This window comes from Xenopus laevis, chromosome 1L (assembly GCF_017654675.1).
Source record: "Xenopus laevis strain J_2021 chromosome 1L, Xenopus_laevis_v10.1, whole genome shotgun sequence".
Taxonomy (NCBI): domain Eukaryota; kingdom Metazoa; phylum Chordata; class Amphibia; order Anura; family Pipidae; genus Xenopus; species Xenopus laevis.
In genome coordinates, this window is record NC_054371.1 from 195,575,650 (window position 1) to 195,586,317 (window position 10,668).

Consider the following 10,668-nt stretch of genomic DNA (forward strand, 5'->3'; position numbering starts at 1 on the left):
AAAACTTTGGCTGGTTTCCAAAGTACAAACCAGCCAAAGGTCCATAAAGTAGCCCAATCTGTAACTTGGCTAGTTAGTACTTTCAAAACGAGCCTGGGCTTTAAATTTGTAGCCCAATTTGGCTGGAAAACCGCCAACCTGGCAACCCTGACAGGCAAATCTAAAGCTCGGGGCTGTCAAACATCAGTCTCCTTCAACCCGCCCACCCTCATTACGTCACATCAATAGCTGTCACTCTTTCAACAAGCCCCTCCTTTAGTGACCGAAGGATGTGACGCATTTCACGCGCGCCAGTCAGGTTTACGGGTGATGTAATATTTATGCGCGGCGTGCGACTGTATCCCCGGCAGAAGGAATATAATGTATCACAACAGCACGCAGAAGAAACACTGGACCTTCCTGAGTGAAGACGAGCCGCTGCGGCGGAGAATCCAGGCTAATGTTCGCTATCGGGCCAGAATCCGGGCTACAGAGAAGGTAAAATCCGCCGCCATTTCATAGCGTCATAAAGTCTTCCTATGCCTGATATCAAGGAATATACATGTGTTCCACTTGATCCAGCTATACTTGCCCACGAGGGGCTTATGATATCAGACATGGAAATGTTGCAGCTGAACTACAACTTACAGCATCAATGTAACATCATCTTTGTCTTAAACTCTGACCAAGTATTATTCCTTTCATCTCACAACGTACATCTGCTCACATGTTCTTATATTTTGGGATATTATGATGTTTCCATAAAGCAGGTACAATTGTCGTGGCAACGTGTAGTGTATAAAGGGTTAAATAGACCCGCAGAAGTGTTTCTCATTAATATTTATTGTCATTATTTGCAGCCTCGACTCTCTGAAATATTTAGTCTGGAACCGCATGAGGAATTGGCTATTTGCAAATACTACGAGAAGAGACTGTTGGATTTCTGCAATGCTTTCAAGCCCACGATGCCAAAATCTGTTCTGGTGAGTTGCATTTCTTACGATAACCCTCCTCTGCAAATAGGATTTCTGCTTTGTTTTATATAAGGGCCAGTATCACGAAAATAACACGGTTTTAGCTGAGAGGTTGTAATCACGGGGGAAGGGCTACCTACCAATTGGCACCCCCCCATGATTATAAGTTTCCTGTAAACAAGTCAGTTAAAGGGGACCCGTCACCCAAAAAAATATTCCAAATCCTGTTTTATAATGTTAGTCAAGCAAAATAAACTTTAATTACACTAAATAAAATTATTTGAATCAGTCTGGGAATTCATAATTATTGCAAGCAGTCAGGAGCCATTTTGTGGACACTGTTATTAAGGCAAGCCTTGCTTCATCTCAGAATCTTGTTTGTGCACCAGAATGGGGGACCTGATGTCCATCCCCATGCCTTGGCTACACAATTAAATGGTGAAGAGAACTGGTGGAATGTGGGGAGAGCAGTGACATCTAGGAAGTGCTGAATGGAAAGTGAAATAGTAATTGCTTGCTCCGCCTCTATGCCTAAAGCTGGCCATAGACGCTCAGATCACTCTCCACACACGATCTGAAAATCGTACGAATCCTCGATTCGTAAGATTTTCGGATCGCGTGTGGAGAGTGCCAACATCTTTCGTCCGTCAATTGGACAGCTTTGATTTTGACCCGACCAATCTCGCCGGAGCCCATTGCGCCATATGGCCGAATGTTCAGATTACCCCCGATATAGCCATGCTCATTAATGGAATGCTTGCCAAACGAGCGGATCTTTGCATCTATGGCCACCTTAAGGCATAGAGGAGGGGCAGGCAATATTTGATTGACAGCTGAGATTTTTAAATGAGTTTACAGCAGCTATGAATAATTAAATAAAAAAAATAATTTGGATTTCTTGCTTAGTTTGAAAAGGATTAATACAGATTTTTATGTCTGGGTGACAGGTTCACTTTAATGTGCCAACAGGACTTTACAAGCTGTGATTTGCTGCAATATAATTTTACACCAGTAATTCAACCTTATTTGCTATGATTTAGTTAAAAAAATGTTTTTCTTTTCCAGGGAACAGCCTGCATGTATTTCAAACGCTTCTACCTCAACAATTCAGTAATGGAACATCACCCAAGAATAATAATGTAAGCTTGCTGTATGTAGTAGCTGTGATCAGTAAATAAGGTGTCGGAACGTGGGGTTTTCCATATAAGGGATATTTCTGTAACTTGGATCACCATACCTTAAGTCTACTAAAAATCTTTAAAACATATAAACCCAAAAGGATTGTTTTGCCTCCAAAATGGATTCATGCAGCTTAGTTCCCATCAAGTACAATGTCCTGTTTTATTATTAGAGAAAAAGATCATTTTTAAAAATGTGAATGATTTAAACGAACTCTATGGGAGATAGACTTCCCGTAATTTGGAGCTTTCTGGATAATGGGTATCTGAAAGTGAAAACCCATCCTCACTTTTTCATACATCTCTTATCCCAGTACACAAATGTTATTACAGGTCTGAATGGTTCAGTTTAAAGTAAAAACAAATTGTTTTGCAAAAATAAGGTCACTGTAGCAAACTTATAAGACAAAATCTATATAATTCGGCTCATCCTACTCACCATCCCTCCTTAAACGGTATCCTCCATGTTTCTCCTGTGGTAAACAAAGATTGTCCACAATCAAATTTTATTAACCTTACTATGGTGCTCCTTTAAAACACAGGTCTTTGTCCACAAGCAGGATTCAATGAGTGAACAAGATGTGTACTAGAGTGCTAGATATTTTATCATTGGATCATTTATCTCCCAAAGTTCTTTTCCTTTCCTAGGTTGACCTGTGTGTTTTTGGCTTGTAAAGTAGATGAATTTAATGTATCCAGTATCCAGTTTGTCGGCAACCTCGGAGAAAACCCACTGGGCCAGGAGAAGATTCTTGAACAGATCTTGGAATATGAACTGTTACTGATACAGCAGCTGAATTTCCACCTTATAGTGCACAATCCTTACAGACCTTTTGAAGGGTTTCTAATTGATGTAAAGGTATATGTGTATTTAGAAGTAAGAGATTTGTACATAGCAATAAACAAGGCAATTTTTCTGCCATTTGGGGGGGTATGTTAAAGGAAAAAGCAACGTATAAGTGTATCACTTTATTCATAAAACACATGCAAGTTTTCATATGAATTAGTGTTGATGCTGGTGGACTGAATTGTAAAATTTAAAATATTACTCAAAGTTTTTAGGGCTGTAGTGGGATTCAGTCACATACCGGTACACAGAAAGGATTTCTTAATAGAGGCTGAGCATTGCCAGCAAGACAGAACGACTTATATAGTAATAGAATGCTGATGCACACCAGGATTTTTCTTTCAAAATTTACTTTCTTTATTTAATCGATGTTTCGGTCTACGTCTGGGACCTTTATCAAGACGATAAAGGTCCCAGACGTGGACCGAAACGTCGATTAAATAAAGAAAGTAAATTTTGAAAGAAAAATCCTGGTGTGCATCAGCATTCTATTACTATATATATATATATATCTATATCTATATCTATATATATATATATATATATATATCTCTCATTTAGATTCAGTGGAATCCGCACCTACTTTGTATGAGCTGCACATTGTATTTGGACATTGTGTATGTTGTTAAATCTGACTCTTTCCATCCCACTATGGTGTTCTTTACAGTGCTGCTGTGATATGTCCAACAAAGCAACACACCAATCAGCAGGCTGAAGAGCAGTGCTTCCCAAAACTGTGCAAATCAGCTGCTGAACCAGTGACAAAGTACTCAGTCTGGTGTAGAATTTGCCTATTAACCTGATCTTTTAACAGTTCCACCCCATGTATTTAAATTGTCAATGTACATTTTTCTATGACTTTCCAAACTTCCTTTCTCTTGTAGACTCGATATCCAATGCTGGAGAATCCAGAGGTGTTGAGAAAATCTGCTGATGAGTTTCTGAACCGTGTTGCATTGACTGACGCGTGTTTACTGTTTGCACCATCAGTCATAGCTCTCACCGCTATCTTATCAACTGCTTCACGAGCAGGATTAAACATGGAAAGGTAGGGGGGTAAACACTATTTTCGAAAGAATTTACTTTTGTATATTGTACTATACATGAAGAGACATCACGGTCTTTATAATATTTTATATATTTTATTCTCTTGATAGTGGATTAATACAGGTGGGTTTGCTTAAAGAGGACCTGTCACCCAAACATAAAAGTCCTTTTCCAATTAAACATGAAATCCAATTTCTGTTTTTTTATTAAAGCATTCATAGCTGTTCTAAGCTCATTTAAAAATCTCAGCTGTCAATCAAATATTGTCTGCCCCATCTCTGTGCCTTAGGCATAGAGGCGGGTCAGACAATTACTTTCACTTTCCATTCCGCTCTTCCTAGATATCACTGCTCTCCCCACATTCCCCCATTTTCTTTAGCCAGGGCATGGGGATGGACATTAGGTCCCCCATTCTGGTGCACAAACTAGATTCTGAGATGATGCAATGCTCAAAAATGGCTGCTTGCTATAATTATGAATTTCCAGACTGAAGGAAACAAGATTCAGATAATTTATATAGTGTAATTAAAGTTCATTTTGCTTGACTAATGTGAGAAAATAGGATGTTGAAGTAATTTTTATTGGGTGACCGTTCCCCTGTTAAATTAACTAGATATTTGGAATTGCTGAGTGCTGTTAATAAAGCAATAATTTGTGCGGGCTTGAAATAGAAATGGTACTAAAGAATAACAAGAGGCTCATGTATGTTCACACAAACACACACACCCCCCAAAACACACACATCGCCCAAAACCTTTAAATATATTTCCTCTTAAAAGGGACAGTATACCCCTTTTTAACATTGAATTTAACAATGAATTGGGCTTCTGCCAATCATACTATGTGTTTTTTTGTTATTTCCTGCTCTAAACAGGGCAACATTTGAAAATAAAATTAAGCCACTTTTAACTTCCCCAGCCTGTTACCTTTTTGGATAAAGAACAGCTCATTGTACAGAGGCTTCTCAGTGGACTGCTACTTTGATTGAGTTTGCTCTTTGGGAGCAGGAAGGAGATGCTGCCATCTTTTGACCAGCAAACAGATATTTACAGATTAAAAAGATCAAAAAGTATGTTCAGCAAATCTATTCATGATCCATTGTGAAAAAAGGGTTTACTGTCCCTTTAAGATGTGCAAACATTGGCTGTCTCTGTCATCACCTCTGTATGTGGATAGATCCGCCTCATCTTTGAAGCCTGATGATTTTAGCTTTTTTTTTTTGTATGATTTAAAAAGGAAATTTGATTCAGATTCTATTTTCTTTGCTACTGTTTAAAAGGAAGGCACTAGAAACGAATGTTCCCTATGTCCTGCATATCTGTCAGGTGTATAATATTTTTTCACTTTCTTTAGTTATTTAACGGAATGCCTCTCGCTAAAGGACAATCAAGAAACCATGTCACATTTACTTGATGGAATGAGACGTGAGTTTATATCTGATTTACTTTTATTTTGCTTGTATGCTTTACTTTTCCCTTTGTACATACATCACGTTAATTTTTGAGTAAAACTTGGGGGCATGTATGACAGTTGCCTGGTACAAGTGTCTGCCAAGGAATCCCGTGCTAAATTTCTAAAGAGGAAATTGCTCTGTATGTTACAAAAAAAGCAGCATTCCCTTTTTCTATTTAACTTAATGAAAATCTGCCATACAGTTATGGTGTGAAGATGGGGCTTCATTCATTTTGGAAAGCTCTGCAGCAAGTTATGCTGATCATGAATGCAATTCTATTTCTTTAATACAGGGCTCAAGATACTCGTGAGCAAATATGAACCTGCCAGACCAGAAGAAGTTGCAGCTTTAAAGAAGCGGCTGGACCATTGCCATAGTACTGAAGTAACGTTCAGTGTTCATGGGTAAGTAATGTTCTGCTGAAGGCAAAATTTCCTCGTAGAACATGTTTATGATCTACAGTGCTACGCAATATGTTGGCGTTATATAAATACATGTTAATAATAATGATGATCTGTTATGGCCTATATATAACATTGAGGTGTTCCAGATGCTAGAGCTAGATCTTGCAGGAAAGATTGTTCTTTGTTGTGAGAAAACACGGGGTGTCTGATTACTGAGACATTCACTATCCCATTAGACAGAGCAAGTCTGACTTTGCCAATTTCTTTGTCACATCGGTGGCCAGTGGGCACCATCTCTCATTCCCATTGGGTTAATGTGAAGTTAACAAGTGGGCTTCTCTCCCTTGCCGAGTACAGGAGTAGGAGTATCCAAAATGCTCCCGACCTGGGGCTTTCCGGATAACGGATCTTTCCCTTATTTGGATCCCCATACCTTAAGTCTACTATAAAATCATATAAACATTAGATAAACCCAATAGGCTGGTTTAGGATTAATTACATGGAGTCCTCGAGTTACATGCACCCGACTTACATACAACTCACACTTACATACAGAAGCCATTACAGTAACATACTATGATTTGCTTGACTTTTATTGCCATTTAGCTTTAAAGGAGACGTAGGATAAAACTAAAAAATGCATTTTAAGCAAAGAAATCCATGACTGGTGCTGTTAATATTTGAAAAAAGGATAAACGAAAAAACCCTAATTTTGTAGGCATTTTTACTATATGCCTATATGGTATTACTTTTTTAAATGGTGCTAAAAATTAATATCTTTAAAAATAGCCCCTTTATTAGAGCTCCCTATAGATGTTCTCTGGTGCCAGTCTGTGTTTCAAATGAGGGGTGTGCGTGTCCTAACGGTCCCTGCCAGAAGCACAATAGGAGGGGGACAGCCAATCACAGCCCTGCAGTTACTCAAGCACAGACAGGCTTCAGTTCCCTATCAGGTCCTACTAGCTGCTGATTGGTTCCTGTCCTACAGTGCCGCCGGCTCCCCTGCACAGCCTGGGAATTCAGGAGCAGGAAGTGGAAGAGAAGGGAAAGAATTATTAGGGTTTTTGCAGAAATATTCAATTATACACTATTCTTTTTTATATATATATATATATATATAATGCACTGATACATTCTAGTTTTATACATATGTCTCCTTTAATAAACCACCTGCCCCAATCCCCTCTGGTGTGTGATGTCTACTGCAGAGCACAGAAAGGTAAAAAGAAATACTATGTTAAGACTGACCTCTGTCTTGTTGCATTTAATAAGTTAAATGTTTGTTTCAACTTACATACAAATTCAACTTCAGACCAAACCTACAGACCTTATCTTGTATGTAACCCGGGGACTGCCTGTAAATTGGTTTTAAACATTTTGGATAAAACGGAGTCTATGGGAGACAGCCTTTCTTTAATTTGGAGTTTTCTGGATAATAGGTTTCCAGATAACGAATCCCATAGCTGTATATTGCTTCCAAACTTGTTTTCATATTTCTATTTAGTAATAGCACAAAGCTATTGCTCGCCACTTAACATATTTTTTGAATTTAAACAAATCTCTACCGGTGCTATCATCCACTTAAACTGTGTTTTGTCTTTTTTTTTTTTTTTTGCTTACAAAATGGACTTCGAAACAATATACAAACATTTTTGGATGCTTTTAATATTTTTAGCTAAATGCTATAGCAAGCAGTATCTTTATTTTATTCTCTGCATGCCTGGCCCTGACTTTTTATTGCAAACCAGCTGCTTAAAGGAGAACTAAAGGTTAACTAAAGAAGTCGATAGAAATTTGTACATTATGTTTTGGGCTTTTGTACCAACCCAAGGCAACCACAGTCCTTTAGCAGTAAAGATCTGTGTCTCCAAAGATGCCCCAGTAGCTCCCCATCTTCTTTTCTGCTGATTCACTGCCCATGCTCTGTGCTGCTGTCACTTACTGAGCTTAGGGACCCACTCACAATATACAGTACACATAGAATAGAAATGTCACAATATAAGGCTGATTAGTAATTAATACAGATAATTACTACATGGCAGCACAGAAACCAGTGCAACAAGCATCAGAATTTAATAATCAGCCCTGTAGCATCAGCTTATATTACAAATTATCAAGCAGAAAATGAGGGTTGACCCCTAAGTTTAGCTTCTCAACAGCTGCTCAGAGCCCACTGAGCATGTGAGTGTCACAGACACTTTCCAAGATGGTGACCCCCCTGTGACAAGTTTGAAGTCCTGGATCATTGTTGCTATTGACAAGCTGAAACTTTAGGCTGGTGCAATAAGTTCAGTATATAAAATGTTGCATTTTTAGCCATATTCATTTTTAGGGTTTAGTTCTCCTTTAATAGACCTGCCTCCTGTAACTTTCTTTCATACCTAGAGAACAGACAGGAATAGGCAAATGCTGCATTCTTTGCAATTTTCAAATCATGATTTAAAACATGTTAAAGCTTATTTGTAAATTAGCTTTGAATTACACTTTACAGGAAATCTGTTTGTAAAAGTAAAGTGGTTTATGCATGCCTTAAATTTTTTTTTTTTTTCAGACGGAAGAGAAAAGGCTATGAAGATGATGGCTATATATCAAAGAAACCTAAGACAGAGGAGGTAAATACAGCTTTTTTTTTTAAATGCACATAAAGGTGATTCATTTGAATTCATGTTTATTAATTCCAAGTACAATCATTAAACCCAACGGACTATAGTAATTTGTTCCTAATCCGCAGCACCTATTGTCATACCTAGAATTTTTCTAATTTGTACGTCCAGATTTATTTTAGGAGGTCCCCCATAGGCTAAAACACCAATTCAGCAGGTTTTAGATGGTGAATAGTCGAATTTGGATTTTTTTGAAATTTCTTTTAAAAAATGTTAATCGAATTTGGACTATTCACTAGTCTTATTACACTAAAATAAAATCACTATTCAAATTTTCAATTCGACACTTGATAAATCTGCCCCTAAACGTGACGTGTATGTAAGTCTTGCTCTTTGTTATTGCAGGATGAGTGGACTGACGAAGATTTTGGAGATTCTCTATAGTATTGTGGGCGCCATTACACTTTCTATAAATCAACTTGCTCCGGCTGCAATATGGGAAATGAACGTTTTAGTATGTCTTTGTACATAGTGTGAAACCCTCCTGAAGACTGTTCATTTGCACTGCTCAGATGTGGGCTTTCCAATTGGTCCAGGTTGAACAGGAATGAGCTCTGCCCATCAGCACTTCTAATGACTATAATTGGCGACTCCCCAATGTGGAACAGGAGCTGCAGGAGACTTACTGTAACATTGACTGTGCTTCTTGGTGGATCAATAAACTGATTCAGAGAACACAAAAGGCTGTTCAATGCTCCCATTGTTTTTCAGAATTGCTCTTTATATTTTTATAAATGCATACAACAACTAATAAATGTGTAACACAAACCTTGTTTTCTCCCCCGAAATGATGTGCTGACTGAAAACAAAACTCACAATTATTTTGAAAAATGGTTTGTTAATTAGCGAGAGTGGTCCAAGTATAGGAGACACAGTTTTGTAGTGAGATCTCAAGTGGGGCTCATGTTGTACATAAGTGTTGCCATTTACTGTGTGTAAAGCCCCAGGTTGGATGAGGTCAGATTTCCTGTAGAAGTGATGTGATTTATTGCATTTGATACAACAGCAAACTTTTTCTTTTACCACTGGTTTCATGTTCAACTACTTAAAGGACATGTAAAGCCTACATTTTCCTACTATGTATATAAGTGGGGCATAGCTTCCATTTTTTGGGAACCAACCCGTACCCTGCAACCCAGTGCTACGCAATATGTTGGCACTATATAAATACATGTTAATAATAATAATAACCCGGACCCGCAATCCACATTCTTACCCGCTACCCAACCCAACCTGCAAATACCTTATCCGCAACCCGCTGATCATCAAGAATCAGGAAGTGCTGTTATTGTAAACCGGAAGTGACATCATCGGAAGTAGACGTGACCAGAAAAAAGAAGTAACTATCGGTATTGAGAAGACCCGCAGCCTGACCTACATCTATACCAGCATCTGGAACTTCTACACGCAACCCGCAGGTTTTTGCGGGTACCTGACCCACTGCAGGCCACCCAAGCCACATCATTTGTACTGCATATACCCCCTCCATTTGCCAGCGCCATCACATTTTCCTAAAACAAATAGCAGCTTTCAAACGGCGACACATCATCAGTAACATTGAGACATGTATGCTGTAAAGTTCATGCAATGCAGAATGCAGGTTTACACATGCACAACATACTTTTAGGGTCTGGCCACAGAAGCAGATTTGGGGAGGTTCTCCCCAAACCGCTTTTCCCCCGGCCCTCCACCGGCTAAAATGAAAATCGCCTGGGGGAAGGCACACGCGGTGCTTTGTTTTTTTTTTCCAAAATTGCTTCACAAGGAGACTGTGGGTGACTTTGGAAAACTAATCGCTGTGTGTGCCTTCCCCCAGGCAATTTTAATTTTAGCTGGTGGAAGGCAGTTCGGGGAGATTGTCTCTGGGGCCAGTAATGGTTAAGCTGAGCTCAGGAGAGGTGGTTAGGAGTAAAAAAATAGGATCAGACAGCTAGAGTTTCTATGGGAACAGCAATGCTATCTCTTCATTGGCTGTTAGACTGGAGGGTGTGTTTAGTAATCTGTAAGTAATAATGTACTATTTCCTTGCACTGGTAAAACTGGTGTGTTTGCGTCAGAAAGACTACTATAGTTTATGTAAACAAACTGCTGTGTAGCCACGGGAATAAGCCATTCAAGGCTCA

At 38.8% G+C, this 10,668-nt stretch overlaps 1 protein-coding gene across 1 annotated transcript; it reads left to right on the forward strand.

Annotated features, from left to right (window-relative positions):
- Positions 1-289: 289 nt before the first annotated feature.
- ccnh.L (cyclin H L homeolog) lies at positions 290-9,314 on the forward strand. Its single transcript, NM_001087583.1, is given in 9 exon segments — positions 290-477; positions 840-962; positions 2,019-2,092; positions 2,780-2,990; positions 3,863-4,026; positions 5,379-5,449; positions 5,771-5,882; positions 8,434-8,494; positions 8,891-9,314. Coding segments are annotated over 9 exon segments (972 nt in total). The 5' UTR covers positions 290-360; the 3' UTR covers positions 8,930-9,314.
- The last annotated feature ends 1,354 nt before the right edge of the window (positions 9,315-10,668 follow it).